This window comes from Prinia subflava, chromosome 8, assembly GCF_021018805.1.
Source record: "Prinia subflava isolate CZ2003 ecotype Zambia chromosome 8, Cam_Psub_1.2, whole genome shotgun sequence".
NCBI classification, from domain to species: Eukaryota; Metazoa; Chordata; class Aves; order Passeriformes; family Cisticolidae; genus Prinia; species Prinia subflava.
Window position 1 is genome coordinate 29471593 of NC_086254.1, and position 15240 is coordinate 29486832.

The following is a 15240-nucleotide window of genomic DNA, read 5'->3' on the forward strand; positions in this document are numbered from 1 at the left end:
ATGGCCGCGAAGTCGGACGGCGGCGGCGGCCCGGCCGTGCTGCTGGAGAGCCCCGAGGGCGATGGCGGGCGGCGGGAGGCGGGCGCGGAGCCGCCGGCGCGGCGGTACCGGCTGCGGGACGGCTGCTGGGTGTTCTGCGCGCTCCTCGTCTGCTTCGCGGACGGTGCTTCGGACCTGTGGCTGGCGGCCCATTACTACGTGCGGGGGCAGCGGTGGTGGTTCGGGCTGACGCTGCTGTTCGTGCTGCTGCCCTCGCTCGTGGTGCAAATGCTCAGCCTCAGGTGGTTCGTGTACGACTTCGCCGCCAGCACCAAGGACAGCGGCGGCGGCACCAAGGACAGCGGCCCCCGCGGCTGCTGCCGCCTCTGCGTCTGGCTGCTGCAGGGCCTGATCCACCTGCTGCAGCTGGGGCAGGTCTGGAGGTACGGGGGTCCCTGGGGCGCGGGGGTGCCGAGGGGCTGGGGGTGCAGCGGGGATGGGGCGGCTGCAGGGCCTGATTCACCTGCTGCAGCTGGGGCAGGTCCGGCTGGGTGGGAGGGTGTGGGAGTACAGGGGGTGTGGGGGTATCGGGGTGATAGGGGTGCTGGGGGATGGGGATGCTTCTGGGCTTGACACACCTGCTGGGGCAGGTCTGGAGGTACGAACGTACCTGGGGGTGAGGGTACAGGGGGTTGGGATGGGGCTGCTGCAGGGCCTGATCCACCTGCAGCCCAGGCAGGCCTGGAGGTACAGGGGGAGGGGGGGACATGAGGGTCATGGAGCCAGGCGGGGCCTGGAGGGAGCGGCACAGTGCAGCAGGGACATGGGTGGGGATAACAGCATGGAGATTTCAGGAGGGGTTGGCAGGGCCAAGTGGGGGAAGTGGGTGGGGATGGAGAGGTGAAGCAGGGGCCCAGGCAGCTGGGGGAGGCACAAGGATTAATCTCTCTGCAGCCCCAGAAAGATGGGTGGTGGAGAAGAGCCCAGCTGTGGGCACAGGGGGGTGTGGGTAGGACCTGTGGGTGTGGGTAAGGGCTGTGTGTGTGGGTAAGGAGCCACAGCCCAGCTTGGTGCCACAGCCCTACCATCCCTGCTGCCAGGTGGTGCTGGGCCTGGTGGGGACCTGCCTGGCCATGACAGTGTGGTCCTGGGGGTGTGATGTGATTATGCTGGGCCCTGAAAACCTCGAGGCTCCTGTCTTGATCTCATTGTATTTGTGGGGTGGTGGGGAAGGAGGTGCTGGTGGTTGCCAGCCTGTCCAGGCTCTGCTGCTGCCCCATCCCGGTCCTGGGGACAGTCTGGTGGTGTGGGCAGGGCAAGCAGCAGACAGGCTGGGGCAGCTCAGGGCCCTTCATACGCCTCTCTGCAGACCCCTCGGATGCACAAGGTGATGTTTTCTTGTCACCTTCCTCGGCTGTGCCCCGGCCCAAGCCCCGTGCCCTCCCAGCTCCAACCCCACACACCGGGGCAGAGCCGGGTGCTGGCACCGAGCGGCTCTGGAGGAGGGAGGGCAGACAAAGGCAAATTCCCGGAACAATGCGTGGAGCCGGCAGCACTCCCGGCTCGGGTTTCCATCCTGTTTCCCCTCCTGAGTGCTGTAGTAGAGGCTCTTTGCTCGTTCTCTGTTGGTGTGTGTACATTCATTCCTCTGCTGCTCCTTCTGGGATGCTCCGAGGTGTTTAACTTTGTTTGACAGTGCAGTGTGTGCCGTGCTCAGCACACCTGCCAGCACACCTGCCCTCCCCTGACAACAGGGCCGCTCCCAGGGTACTCTGGCTGCAGGGTGGGCACAAAACCTGCTTCAGTATGCGAGGGGAGCTGGTGAGGGAGAGGACAGGAGCTCTCTGCCCCTGCCTGCAGCTGGTGTGAGACCAACACACCTCAGCTCCAAGCTGGAGCTGAGCTGTAGCCGGGGGCTTTGCTCCCGGGGGTGTCAGTCCCGCTCTTGGATCGGCTGCACCATGGAGACTCCTAAGCCAATTAAAGCAGTAACTCTCAGCACTCACCCTCCAGGACATGTTGGTCTCAAGCAGCAGCTGAGGCTCTTTCTAATCTCTGGATTTGGGATTAGTTCGGGTGACCAGTTAAATGCAGTTTGTTAAACCCATTAGTGGGGTTGGATCCGGTGCAGGAGGATGTGGCAGTTAGAGAGTGTTAGATAAGTGCTGCAGGTGAAAGAAAGGATTTTCCGTGGTCAGAGCACTGTGCCCTTTGCCAAACACCTTCCCCTTCCTGATTTACCTGCCTCCTCCCTCACCTCTGGAGATCTCACCTCTACCAACCTCACTGCACAGCCCCAAGCCCCACCTGTGATAAAGACTCCCAGTCCCAAAAATGAAAGCTGCTTCCCACCTGCAAGAGCAGCCCTGAGCACTGGCTCTGTGGTGATCCCTAACTGAAGCTGTAGAAGTTAATTGTCTTTCGTATGTTCATGGTGCATATGCACAAACTCCATCACTGGTGGTCTCCAGAGATGCTGCTGTGGCATGTCCATGTGCCCGTGTAAGCAGCAGCAGCACGGCCCTGTCCCCAGCTGGTCCCACACCACCACCATGCCTGTGGGCCATGCTTGGATGGTTTTGCAGCTCAGGAATTGTTATTCACTCTCGAAGTCCCCAGCTTCTTCACCAAAGCAGCTCTGCAGGGCAGGGATGCTGCTCGTGCTGGTGTGCCTCCTGCCTGGAAGTGTGTCAGGGTCCCCTGCCACCTCCATGGGCTGGCAGCTGGCCAGGGTCTCCTGCAGATCCCACTGGGGACAGCCCTATCTGTGCCTGTGTCTGTGTTAGCCCAGGGTCACACATGGTTCGGTTGCCTGGGGTCACTGGGGCCAGACCTGCATTTCCCTCTCTTCCTGAAACTCCCCATCAGCCTGTGTACCCCCATCCTCTGCTGGCTTGGGTCCCAGTGCCACCCTTCAATTCTGGTGCCAGTCTGGTAGCAGTCCAGGAAGGCAAGGACAGGTTCATGAGGGCTGGCAGAGCAGGGACCTGCAGGTTTCCCCCCACTCTGCTCCCTAGAGCTTTGCTCTGTCTGTGTGGGGGCAGGAGTCCTCTCAGCCCTGGGAGCACCCAGCTTTGGGGTGTCCTGCTGCAGGACGCAGTGCTGGCGGTCCCCACCTGGCCCTGGTGCAAAGGACAAAGGGTTTTTGGGGCCAGACAAAGCCTCTCCCTGAGCAGAGGTGCCCTCAGGTACTCCCCTCTGCCCTGAGCAGCCAGGGCATCTCGGAGTGTGGGGCTGGTGGGACACAGTGAGTGCAGGGACACTGATGACCTGACTTGGTAGGATGTGTAAGGGATTAAAATGGCTGTAACAGAGAAGCAATTTTCTCCTTGTTTAAATACAGGATTAAAGGATGAGATCCCAAATTATCTTCTAGGAAAATCACACTTCCTATTGCTTACTCTGGGACCAGAGGGTCCCTTGTCCTATTTCATCTGAGAATGATGATTAGCAGATTTGTTTGTAACCACTGTTGGGCTTTTCTCCTCATTCATTTTTTCCAGCTCCTGAAAACTGGGCTCAGCAGTTGGGAGTTTAGGGCAAACAGTGACACTGGTGACAAATCCAGCTGTAGTGGGGCTCTAAAAAAACCCAGTGCCCACCCAAGCCACCACCTTCCTGCTGCAGGGTTTTTGTTGGATCACTCTTTGCAATACAAAGGAGGGAGCAATTAGCCCTGAGAGCTCTTGCTGTTGGTTTCTGCCTCATCATCGTTTTTTTTTGAAAATTAAATGATTTTTTTTCAAGTGATTGATTCTGTGTTTCCCGTGCAGCTGCCGCGGCGCGGGGCTGGGGAGCGCCCGCCGCGCTGGCAGCGCCGGGATCGCTCACTGAGCTGAAACACCATGGGATGATCAAATGCAGAACAAATAAGAATCAACATTTCATTCGGGCGAGTTGATGGGAGATGAAATCTTGTTTTAATGAGACCTATGGAGCTGGAGGACAGAGGGATGATTGTGTCCTTGCTGAAAGCTGGGGAGGCCATGGGTCACTTGTTGAACAGTGCAGGATCCAGGGCTGGGGCTCTGTAGTGTGTGTGTGAGGGCTGCTCTGTGCCATGGCCAGTGGGATAGCTGATGACCCCAATTATCAAGACTAATTACAGGATGAGGTCACCAGCTCCCAAGCCTGGTTCATGCATGGGCACCCTGGGACAGCAGTGTCCCCCTACAACAGCCAGAGCTCTACATTGCTTCCTCTGTTGTCTCCCCCTATGCTGTGCCTTCCAGCCCTGGGCTGCCCACTGGTTTGCTCCCCACCAGAGAGGAGGGTACTTCACCAGGCCCTTCTGAGGGGCAGTGGCCGTGGTGGTGCCACAATGGCAGTGCTGGCCTGGCTGCCATTAGCAGGTGGCACTGGGATGCAGATCTGTGCCAGGAGCCAGGAGCCAGGAGCCAGGTGGCCACAGTCTCTCCCCACCCCGAGCAGTGAGGGACAGGCTGCAGCAAAGCCTAAAATTAGGTGCTGCCCCGGAGGTGGAGGTTAAAATATCACTCTAACACCAGCACAGAGAAGCCGTGAGCACTGGGAGTGGGGCTGGCAGGGCAGAGCAGATGGCAGCAGGGTGTCCTGAGGGCTCGGTGGCCCCAGATGATGGCCCTCGCTGTGCTCTCCAGACTGTGCAGCCCCAGGGGTGGGAGCACTCTGCTGTCCCTGCAGCGGGAGCAGAGCTGGCTCCTGCCTCCTCCTGCTGACGGATGAGCTGAAACTGCTGCGACCAGGCTTTCTCCCATGCTCTGGGCTGATGGAGTTGTCTGGCAGCACATTCTGGAGCTGATGGAGAAGCCGTTGCTCTGCCAGAGGATTTTATTCACTGGGAGGAATCTGTGGCCTGATGTCCTCCTGCTGCACCTGTTTTCCTCCTCACCCGGCTCCTTTCTCCTCCTCGCCAGCAGAGCCCTGGCCGCGGTGCAGGCAGGGCTGCCCGGGGAAGCCCTGCCTGGCCAGCCCTGTGTCCCTCCCGTGGTGCCAGATCTGGCCCGGTGCCGTGGGGAGGGTCCCTGGTGGCGGTGACTCAGCCGGGCGTGCGTCGGTGCCACGCACTCCTCCACTGACCCCCAGCCGACCACCAGATGGCCAGGGCCAGCGTGAGGCTACACCCACAGCCGTGCCAAGAGCCCAGGCAACACCGGCATGAGCGCCAGGAGCTTCCTGTGGGCAGCACGGCAGAACCAGCTGGTTCCTCCATCCTGGCCGGGGCAGGAGGAAGCAGGGTGGGCTCTGCGCCAGCTGGGACCAAAATATCCCTTTTGAGAAGCAGACGGATGTGGTGCTGCTTTAGGGCAGCCTTAATCCATGGGTGGCTGGAAAGTGGAGCTGTGGATGGGAACCCCGGCTGGGGGAAGCCAGACCCTGGATGGGTGGTGAAGGATTGGGGTGATGGGTGGGTTGTCACTGTATGGCTGGGTGGGCAGTGGGATGATGGCCTGGGGCTCTGGGGTGCTGAGCTGGCTTTGCACAAGCTGGCCCTTCCCAAATTGGAGCCCTGGCCTGGGAGAGGGATGCGTTTGTCATTGCTGCTGCCCTGCATCTCCTGGCACCCTTGGCCTAGGCGGCTTTCCATGGTCCCAAATCAGCAGGAGCAGGTTGGCAGTGGTCACAGGGCACTGCTGGTGTGGGCAGGGTGGAGTGAGCTCACCTGGCAGCATGGGCTCATCTCACCCTTCCCCTGCCTCGCACAGGTACCTCCGCACGCTGTACCTGGGGCTGCAGAGCCGGTGGCAGGCTGAGCACCGCCGCCGCCACTTCTACTGGCGGATGATGTTCGAGAGCGCGGACATCAGCATGCTGCGGCTGCTGGAGGCCTTCCTCAAGAGCGCACCCCAGCTGGTGCTGCAGCTCAGCATCATGGTGCAGCAGAACAACATCGAGCCATTGCAGGGTAAGGGACAGCGCGTGCAGGGCGCAGGGTGCGGGGAGGGAGGGCCCTGGCTTCTGCGAGCTCTCATGGCTGCTCCCTGCAGGACTCTCAGCCTCGGCCTCACTGGTCTCGCTGGCCTGGATGATCGCGTCCTACCAGAAGGTGCTGCGGGACTCGCGGGAGGACAAGATGCCCATGTCCTACAAGGGCGCCGTGGTGCAGATCCTCTGGCACCTCTTCACCATCGCTGCTCGTGCCATCGCCTTTGCCCTCTTCGCCTCCGTGTTCCAGCTCTACTTTGGTATCTTCATCGTCACCCACTGGTGCATCATGACCTTCTGGATCATCCAGGGCGAGACGGATTTCTGCATGTCCAAGTGGGAGGAGATCATCTACAACATGGTGGTGGGCATCATCTACATCTTCTGCTGGTTCAACGTCAAGGAGGGACGGAGCCGCTACCGCATGTGCATCTACTACATCATCACTCTGTCAGAGAACGCCGCCCTCACCATCCTCTGGTTCCTGTACTACGACCGCCAGACCACCTCTGACTTCAACGCCTTAATCCTCGTCTGCGTGGTTAGCTCCAGCTTCGCCCTCGGCATCTTCTTCATGTTCATCTACTACTGCCTCTTGCACCCCAACGGCCCCATCTTCAGCCACCGCTCCGTGGGCTGCATCTTCCGGCAGGAGCCGCCCCCGGTGCCGGGGTCCCCGGTGGAAGCCGTCACCAGCCCGCCGCGCTCGCTGCCGCGGACTACAGGGGGGGAGCGGGACGGGGCGCCGGGGGAGCGGGACAGCTGCGTGCCCGTCTTCCAGGTGAGGCCCTGCGCCCCGCCGGCGCCGGCCGCCCGCGCCCCGCGGACAGAGGGTCCCGTCATCCGCATTGACCTGCCCAGGAAGAAGTACCCCGCCTGGGACGCCCACTTCATCGACCGGCGCCTGCGGAAGACCATCCTGGCGCTGGAGTACGCGTCGCCCACCACCCCCCGCCTGCAGTACCGCACCCCCGGCGCCCCGCAGGAGGTGCTGGAGTACGAGACCACCGTGTAGGCTGCGGGCCGTGAGGCTGCGGCGGGAGCCCCGGTGCCACCCAGGCCACCCTGTGTCTCCACAGCTGTTTGCCTTCCTTTGGGTTTGCCGGCGCTGCCGTGTCGCCATGCCAAGCATCCCGTGGGCGGTGGCTGGGGAGGTCTCTTGGTGCTATCCCCTCCCCGCGCTGCATTCCCGCAGCCCAGACCCGTCCCACCCGACGGCGGCCGCCCCCACGCCCTCCAGGGCTCGTCCTTGCCAAAATACCTCACCGGTGCCTGAGCCCAGGCGGTGGGTGCTGTGGCCCATATCACGTGTGGCCCATATCAGTGGTGCAGGATGGGGCCGGGGGCACCCTGGGATGGGGGCTGGCAGCTGCCAGGGGCACGGTGGGGCACGGTGGGCAGCACACGGGAACACAGGTGCCTGTGCCACGGCAGATGGGGTGGGGAGGGAACATGGCTGCAGTGGGGCGTGCATGGGGCTTGTGGCCCCAGGGAGCTGGGGCAGGGACAGCCGGGGTCCATCCAGTCCCCCCCGCCATGTCTCCCACTTACCCCCCATTCTGCCACACCAACCCATAGTGAGCCCCTTCATATCCATCCTCAGTCCCCTCCTGGCTCAGGGTTGAGCCATGTCCCCAATCTCAAGGAGTCTCCAATATCCTGTGGGGTGTAGACCCTGGCCTGGGAGGGGCCCTCGTGGGTGGGCACGAACCTTTGTACCTCTGGTTCTGAGCTGGGTCCCCAGCTGTGGCCAGGATGGCTGCAACCCATCCTCCCCCCACCCCATCCCCACAGGAACTGCTTCATCTCATTGGGTTTGTTTTCACCTGAATGGTGACATTTTGTGTGACATTTTCTACCTCCGCTGGGGCCGGGGGTGGCAGGGCCTGGCTGGCACCACTGAGGGGTGTGTGCGGGGCCGCCGGCGTTCCCCAGATTCCCCACAGTGGGATTCACCCCCAGCCATTCTCCTCTCCTGGGCTGGCATCCCTTCCCACCCGGGAGCATTTCCATTCAGTCCTTCATCAGCATCACTCCCCTCCAGCTCCCCAGTATAAACCTGAGCTGGGATTCTGCCTCCCCTGTCCTCCCCCTGTGTCCCCCCTGCCTGTCCCCAGTCCCTGCCCTGCCTGCCCCTGTCTGCTCCAGCCTCCCCAGAGGAGGGGGGCTGCTTGGGCTCTGCGTTTGAATGTGTCCCTGGTCCTGCCCAGATCTGCCAGCCCCCACCGAGGGGCTGTGCTGAATGTACCCTGTGCCCCCCAGGCCGGGACTGTCCCGGGGGGGTTGTGTGCATGTGTGTGTGAGAGAGTGTGCAGGGGCTGGCAGGGGTTTGCAGGGCAGGGGAGCTGTTGGACCCCCCAGCCTTGTGCTGGCCCAGCCCCTTGCCCCTGCACCCACGGCCCCTGTGCCTTCCCTGCATCCCCTGTGCCCCCACCATGGCTCCACAGGGCTCCAGCCTCTGGCTGCCCCGAGCCACAGTGCCAAGCCCTGCCCGGGCTGGGGAGCGTGGGCAGCCCTGAGAGCCCCTCTGTGCCATGGGGCACCGTGTGAGGCACTAGAGGATGGGAGGAGTGGGATGGGAGAGCTGCACCTGGGAACGGTTGGGATGTGGGGTCCCCGAGGGGCAGTGTGGATGCCCGGCCCTGTGACACGGCCGGGGTGGGTGGGTATGGTGGCATCACGTTGCTTTTATTTCCCATTTCTTGGTAGATGGGGTGACAGCAAGCTGGGCTGGCCATCGCTGGGTTCACTGGTGCTAACTGGTGCTAACTGGAAGCCTTGGAAACCCTTTAGGAGGAGGGTGCAGAGCATGGCTGGGGCTGGGCAGTGGGCTGGGCCCCTGCCACCTGCACCCCTCCTTCACTGGCACCACGGGCAGCCCCCGGTGGGGTGTGCTGGTCGTGCGGGGGCAGCCCCGGTGTGGGGCGGCTCTGGGGCAGGGTCTCTTTTCCTCAGGGAAGGTGGGGCAGCAGCCAGGGGTGCCAGGCTGGTCCGGGGGCTCAGCGCTGCAGGCATCAAGCAGTGTCACCGCAGCCCCTGAACGGTGCTCAGGTGGTGGCAGCTCCTCCCTGGGTCCGGTTCACAGAGGGTCGGGGCCACATGGGGACTCTGTGCCAGCACGGGGCAGCTCCTCTGGGCTCCCCTGCCCCTGCCCTTGTCCACCCCAGGGCAGAGACGCCATTTGGGCATGACTGTCATGCCGGGGTTTGTGGGGGGACCCCAGGGCCACGTTGGTGGGTCAGAGGGACACTTTTCTATGCACTCAAGCCACGGTATCCTCAGCCCTGGGCTGCTCCGGGCAGAGGAGTCTGGCCACGTGTGGGGTTCAGGGGGAGCCCTCATTCTCCCACCCCAGGCCACCCCCCTGCCCTCCACCCAGCCTGTGCCACAGCAGCAGCCAAACCCAGCACCATGTCCCCCCCAGCCTGCCAGGGTGGCAGTGCCTGCCCACTGGGATGACAAAGGGGCACAACCGGAGGCCAGGATGGGCACAGCTCCAGGGGTGCTCGAGCTTCCAGTGGGCACGGCGGGGTCCTGGTCCCTGGGGGTGTCACCCAGGGGTGGCAGCTGGGCTGCTCCAGCTTCAGGGAGTGAAGAAAGTTCGTTCTGGCAGGGGCTGCCGCAGGGTCTCAGCCACATCCCTGAACCCCCCAGCGCTGGGAGCCAGCGGCTGCTGTCACGTACTGTAAATACTCTGTGTGCCACCTTCTTCTCTGGGGCCCTCGGCGTGGGCGGGGGTGAGCGGGAGGCCGGGGTCCGTCCCGAGACTTTTTTGTATACCACAAACTTTTTGTATATTTTTAATTTTGCTGCAACATGAGATATTAAATTCATTTCAATAAGCCCTGCCTGTGGGATCCTGTCCTTGTCGGCACCTCCAGCTCACAGCTGGGGCTCTAAAGCAGGTCAGGATGATGTGTTTCTGTCCCGGGCTGCTCGGGGACATCATTAAAGGAGCAGGATGGCTGTAGCGGCGCTGCCTGCCTGGTGTCGGTGGCCCTGGCAGGTGCCGGTGGCCCTGGCGTGGTGGCCGGCAGGGAAGGGGTGCACAGGCAGGATGCAGCATCGCGGGGAGGAAGCTGCCAGACACGGCCACTGCCGGGTCAACCTCCTCCCTACCGGAGGCCCCGATCCCTGCCCAACCCCCCGACCCACGATGGGTTTGGATCCCTTGGGCAGCTGTGGCAAAGGGGTGCTGGATGCAGCTGTGTGGGCTCCTGCCAGTGCTGTTCCCGTGCCAGGGCCGTTCCCAGTGCCAGGGCTGGGTGTAAGCAGGACAGGATGTGGGCAGTGAGGGCTGGGAGCCCCCAGGGCTGCCCCATGAGGACGGGGTTGATATGGGGTCATAGGGAAGCAGAACCAGCCCCAGCCCCAGGAAAGAGCCCTGCAGTGAGGGGCAGGGGCTGCTCCATAGCAGAGTCCCGCAGGCACCACCAGCACCTGCTCTGGTCCCAACACCGGCTCCAGTCCCATCTCAGCCCACTTCATCCCCAGTCTGCCGCAATCCCAGTCTCTGCGTGTCAACCCCAGCTCCAGTCCCAGCACCAGCACCAGTTCAAGTCCCTGCTCCAGTCTCATCTCAGTGAACTTCAGCCCCTGCTTCTGCCCAAGTAACAGCTCAGCCCCTATCCCAGTCCCAGCCCCAGTGCCAGCCCAGTCCCAGTCTCAGTGCCAGCCCAGCCCCGGCCAGCCCAGCCCAGCCCAGTCCAGTCCCAGCACCCCCCAGGAGAGGCAGGAACTCACATCCCAGCTATCCTGGTGGAGTTTCCGACACAGGAAAGCGCCGCGGCGCCGAGCGGGGCAGTGGAGGCGGCCGCAGCGCCGCGTCCTGCCATGGACAGCGAGGCCAAGAAGGGGAAGAAGGTGCGTGGGGCTGGGGCTGGTGTCCAGGGGGCTGGCAGGAGGGTGGGAGTGGGTGAGATCCGCAGGTCTGAGAGGCTCCGCACCCCTCCCACAGCACACTGGGGAGAAATGGAGCCACCGAAATACTGCGAAGGATCAGCAGAGAGGTGCTCAGCTGTTGTCCCCCTGCCACGGGCCCTGTGTGTGGGGGCAGGGTTGGGTGCCTGGTGCTGACTCACCCCCGTGCCCGTTGCCCTGGCAGGGTTTTGTGTCCCCCATCAAGCGGCTGGTTTTCCCGAAGGCAGCACGGAGGGCAGCGCTCCGCAGCAGCGTCTACCGGCGCCCGCTGCACTCCGTGCCCCTCTACCCCCCCGACTACCTGATCGACCCCCAGATCCTGCTGCATGACTACGTGGAGAAGGAGGTGAAGGTAAAGGGATCCCCAAAAGTGCCCCGGGGTCACTGCTTGCTTGGGGTGGGGATATGAGGCCACCACACCATGCTGAGAGCCACACACAGAGTGGCCAGAAGTCCCCTCCCTGCCCAGGCAAAGACCCAGGGAGCAGGAGGGTGCAGTGGCGGTGAAGGGGGGACCCCCTAAATGCAAGGTCTCCCTGAACCCCAGGGTGATGTGTCCTGACCTTGGGTCCAAGGGACAGGGGGGAGGGTGCATGCCCCAGCCTCCCCAAGCTGCCCTGGGTTTTTTCCCCTCCAGTTTTTAGGTCATCTGACATGGGTGACATCCTCCCTGAACCCCTCCAGCCGGGATGAGGTGCTGCAGCTGCTGGACACGGCCAGGGTAAGAGGGGTCCCCACTTCCCAGAGGGTGGGCACCGGGTATCCCACACAGGTGCCCCACGCACCCCCTGCACTCTGTCCCTGCAGCAGCTGAAGGAGCTGCCGCTGCAGACGACGCCGGAGCAGGACAGCATCCTCAGCCTCTCGGCGCGCTGCCTCCTGCTCACCTGGCGCGACAACGAGGAGCTGATCCTGAGAATCCCCACACACGAGATCGCAGCGGCCTCCTACCTGCGCGACGATGCCCTGCACCTCCTCATCCTCAAAACCGGTGGGGGGGTCCGGCCGGGAGCCACCAGCCGAGGCACAGCCGGCGCCGAGGGGCCGGCGTCCCCTGGGCACGGGGGGCTGGAGCACGGCGGGTGATGGGTGTCAGAGTCTATCAGGGCGGCAAAATCCCGCCTGGTCCCTGTCTTGGTGTGTCCCATCCGCTCCCACATACGGAGTCCCGGAGGGGTGTCCCCAAACCACTGGGGCTCGCACATCCTCACACCACACCCCCATCCCTCTGCATCCCACCGGGCTGGTGGGATGGCCGGGGCAGGGGCTGGGGACCAGGCAGGGTGGGCAGCGCAGCCCCCGCCCTAACGCCCTGTCTGTCCCGCCCCCCAGGCCTGGGAGTGGACCCGGTGCCCGCCGGGGCGCACCCCGAGGCGGCCCCGGCCGGCTTGCCCGAGGCGTTTCCCGCAGAGAAGCGTGCGGGGGGCTCGTGGCCCGAGGGCCGGCTCGGGGGCCCGATGGAGCGGCGGCACACGATCTGCAGCCTGGACTGGCGGGCGGCGCGGGGCGGGCAGGAGGGCCGGCAGGGCGGCAGCCTGGAGCGGCGGCGGGGCGGCAGCTGGGAGCGGCGGCAGCGCGGGCGGCCCTCGGGCAGCTGGGAGCGGCGGCAGCCGTGCGGCGGCAGCTGGGAGCGGCGGCGGGCCGGCACCGCCGGCGGCAGCTGGGAGCGCGGCACCGGCTTCGGCAGCTGGGAGCGGCGGCACGCCGGCAGCAACCCTCTGGACCCCCAGGAGCCCTGCCCCGACGCTTACTGCAACCTCATTATCCTCGCCGTGCCCAACAGGGTGAGTGGTCCCGGCGTGTGCCACCCGCTGCCCGCTCGCCCAGTCACCGGCGCTCAGTGCCCTCCTCCCTTGCCGCTGCAGGATGCTGGGGAGGAGTCCTGCGCGCTCATCTGCCAGGTGTTCCAGATCATCTACGGCGACCAGAGCATCGAGTGCGTGGACCGTGCTGGGTACCACTACACCTCCACGCCCACGCGGCCTTGGCTCTCCAGCAGGAGTGAGTGGCTGAGGACAGGAGTGGGAACATCAAGTGGGGTGTCATGGGGCTGACGGGTGGGGGTGCATGGGACACATCTTGGGGGGTTTGTCTCTGCTATGAGGTGTCAGCTCTCCCTCCCCAGGCGAGAGCTGCCGCACAGATGGGACATACGGCTACGATGCTGACTACAGCTGCTGCAGCTCCTTGTGAGTCTGGCTCCCCCAGGGTGCCCTTGGACTGGGGTGGGTCCCACTGGACTGGTGTGGGATCCTCCTGTCCCTGGGTGGGTGCACCCGCCCTTGGGTGGGTACCAGTCCCCACTGCAGTGATGCCCCAGCCCTAACTGGTGGTGTGTGGGGTCAGCTGGGCACACGAGGGGTACAGGGACCTGCTAACCCGTGTTCTCCCACAGCAATGGCTCCCACGAGACCTTTGAGGCGTATTACAGCGGCGCCTCCTCGCCCTCCTTCCACCGCTCCCACCACAGCCTGGCCACCGCTTGCAGTGGCAGTGACCAGAGTGGCGCAGGGCTGGAGCAGCTGCAGGACTACATGGTGACGGTGAGGGCACAGGGACGGGCACAGGGACAAGCAGCAGGCCAACAGTGCCAGCAGCTGGGGCGGGGGCAGCAGGCAGGTCTGGGCTCCCTGTGCCACAGAGCAGCAGTGGGACACAGGGTGGGGGGCTGGGGATGTGTGCTGTTGGTGTCCCCAAGCCCAACTTGCCCCTGTGCCACCACAGCTGCGCAACAAGCTGTCACCACAGGAGATCCAGCAGTTTGCCATCCTGCTCCGTGAGTACCGGCTGGGCACACCAGTGCAGGAGTACTGCACGGAGCTCCTGCGCCTCTACGGGGACCGCAGGAAGTTCCTGCTCCTGGGTGAGTGTCAGCAGCCACCCTGTGTCACCTCACCTGGTGATGTCTATGCATGCCTTGGGGTGGTGCTGGTGCTGGGTGTGCTTCAGGGGATGTCAGGACCCCATTCCTTATTGGGGGCAGGATGGGACAAACCTGCCAGCAGCCAGTGGGGCTGGCACTGCACCCCAGTACTGCCTGCCTGGACAGCCTCCCGAGGCTTTCGGTGCTTATGACAGGGATGAGGCCCTTCATCCCTGACCAGGACATCGGGTACTTCGAGACCTTCCTGGAGAGCATCGGGATCCGGGAGGGCGGGATCCTCACCGACAGCTTCGGCCGCATCAAGCGCAGCATGAGCAACACATCGGCCTCGGCCGTGCGCAGCTACGACAGCTGGTCCCTGCGCTCCGAGGCCGAGTCCTTCAACCGCATGATCACCGACATCACCCATGATATCGAGGCACTGGCACGGGACGAGGAAGAGGAGGAGGAGGAGGAAGAGGACAACTACCTGTGAGCCAGTGCCAAAACCCAGCTGTCCCCTCCCTGCTCGCTGAGGTGGTGCTGTGCATCCAGGAGCAGATTCAGCAGGTGCCCAGCTCTGCCCCAGAAACAGGGAGAGTGAATTTGTCACCAGGGGAGGGGACAGGCCTCTGCACTGCCCTGTCGGCTTTTGTCAAGGCTGCTGGAATCACAGGGCAGCCGTGGCTGTTGGGGAGACACGTGCTGTAATTTCTGCAGATTTCAATTAAATGCTGGGGCTGGGAGCAGAGCAGGTTGTTCCCTGGGGAAAAGCCCTGTCAGAGTGCAGGGGTTGCTGCGGTGTGGGGTGAGCTGGGGCAGGGGGCTGCTGGGCTGGACACCTACCCACTCCAGTGTCACATGGAGGTCACCACCAGTGTCAGGGTGCTGCCGGCTGTTCTGGCTGGCTCCAGTGGATGCTCAGAGCAATGGAGGGGGTCAGCAAGAGTGTGCTGAGAGGGGAAAGGGCTGGTGGCCGCAGCTGGCCCGCTGCTGCCTGCGACGCCTGTGCGACACTCGTCCGGCCGCGGGCTGCGGGTGTTTCACAAAAGGAAGTTCCTGCCCCGGCCCCGGCTTCCTGCAGTCCCGCCCTGCAGCCCCTCCGCCGCCCAGGCACCGGGCTGTGCTCCCCGCCCCCGATGGACCCCAGCTGATGTTCCTTGGCCACCGTCCCCGAGCCGATTCCCCCTGGCCACTATACCCCAATATCTCACGGCTGCTGGTCCTAGGCTGATGGCCCCAAGCCAATATTCCCTGGCCCAGTGTCCCTTGGTGGGGACTACGGGACGGCGCTGCAGCCCCAGGGTGGTGTGCGCAGATGCTGGGGCTACCAGAGCAACTTATTTTTTCTACAAAAAAAATTTACATATGCAAACCCTGATGAGGTGGGATGCTCTCACACCCTGGCTGCTTCCTCTGAACCCAAGCAGGCCACGGTCAGGGTCACACAGAGCGCGGGTCCCCTTGATGATGCTGCCTCCATCCCGAATTGTTGTCCCGGGTTGTCCGGGCAATCCAGAAGAAAGGCTGGAGCACTGCGGGGCTGGGTAGGGCTCTGAGAGGAGTTTTGGCAC

At 63.7% G+C, this 15240-nt stretch overlaps 2 protein-coding genes across 4 annotated transcripts; both read left to right on the forward strand.

Moving 5' to 3' along the window:
• XKR7 (XK related 7) lies at positions 1-7220 on the forward strand. The gene is made up of 3 exons (XM_063402232.1): positions 1-422; positions 5664-5863; positions 5946-7220. Exons 1-3 carry the CDS (start codon positions 1-3, stop codon positions 6896-6898), a joined length of 1575 nt encoding a protein of 524 aa, XP_063258302.1. The 3' UTR covers positions 6899-7220.
• A 2958-nt stretch (positions 7221-10178) lies between these two features.
• On the forward strand, positions 10179-14433 carry CCM2L (CCM2 like scaffold protein). Of its 3 annotated transcripts, XM_063404503.1 has the most exons (11): positions 10179-10746; positions 10988-11155; positions 11441-11524; positions 11611-11794; positions 12136-12392; positions 12423-12587; positions 12669-12804; positions 12929-12992; positions 13199-13346; positions 13528-13666; positions 13882-14433. In XM_063404503.1, the coding sequence occupies exons 1-11, from the start codon at positions 10717-10719 to the stop codon at positions 14160-14162; spliced, it is 1656 nt and encodes a 551-aa protein (XP_063260573.1). In that variant the 5' UTR covers positions 10179-10716; the 3' UTR covers positions 14163-14433. The 3 variants fall into 3 exon arrangements, with proteins under 3 accessions (XP_063260573.1, XP_063260575.1, XP_063260572.1); XM_063404505.1 differs by having other exon boundaries at positions 10587-10746; positions 12136-12587; positions 13908-14433; XM_063404502.1 differs by having other exon boundaries at positions 10589-10746; positions 12136-12587; positions 13882-14432.
• The last annotated feature ends 807 nt before the right edge of the window (positions 14434-15240 follow it).

What these genes read in the sequence shown, in the direction of transcription:
- CCM2L (XM_063404502.1), top strand. Translation starts at nt 10,717, where the DNA reads ATGGACAGCGAGGCCAAGAAGGGGAAGAAG. An exon ending in ACGTGGAGAAGGAGGTGAAG is followed by an intron (nt 11,156 to 11,440) that starts GTAAAGGGATCC and finishes TTTCCCCTCCAG; the next exon opens with TTTTTAGGTCATCTGACATG. An exon ending in CAGGAAGTTCCTGCTCCTGG is followed by an intron (nt 13,667 to 13,881) that starts GTGAGTGTCAGC and finishes TGCTTATGACAG; the next exon opens with GGATGAGGCCCTTCATCCCT.
- XKR7 (XM_063402232.1), top strand. Translation starts at nt 1, where the DNA reads ATGGCCGCGAAGTCGGACGGCGGCGGCGGCCCGGCCGTGCTGCTGGAG. An exon ending in CAGCTGGGGCAGGTCTGGAG is followed by an intron (nt 423 to 5,663) that starts GTACGGGGGTCC and finishes TGCCTCGCACAG; the next exon opens with GTACCTCCGCACGCTGTACC. An exon ending in CAACATCGAGCCATTGCAGG is followed by an intron (nt 5,864 to 5,945) that starts GTAAGGGACAGC and finishes TGCTCCCTGCAG; the next exon opens with GACTCTCAGCCTCGGCCTCA.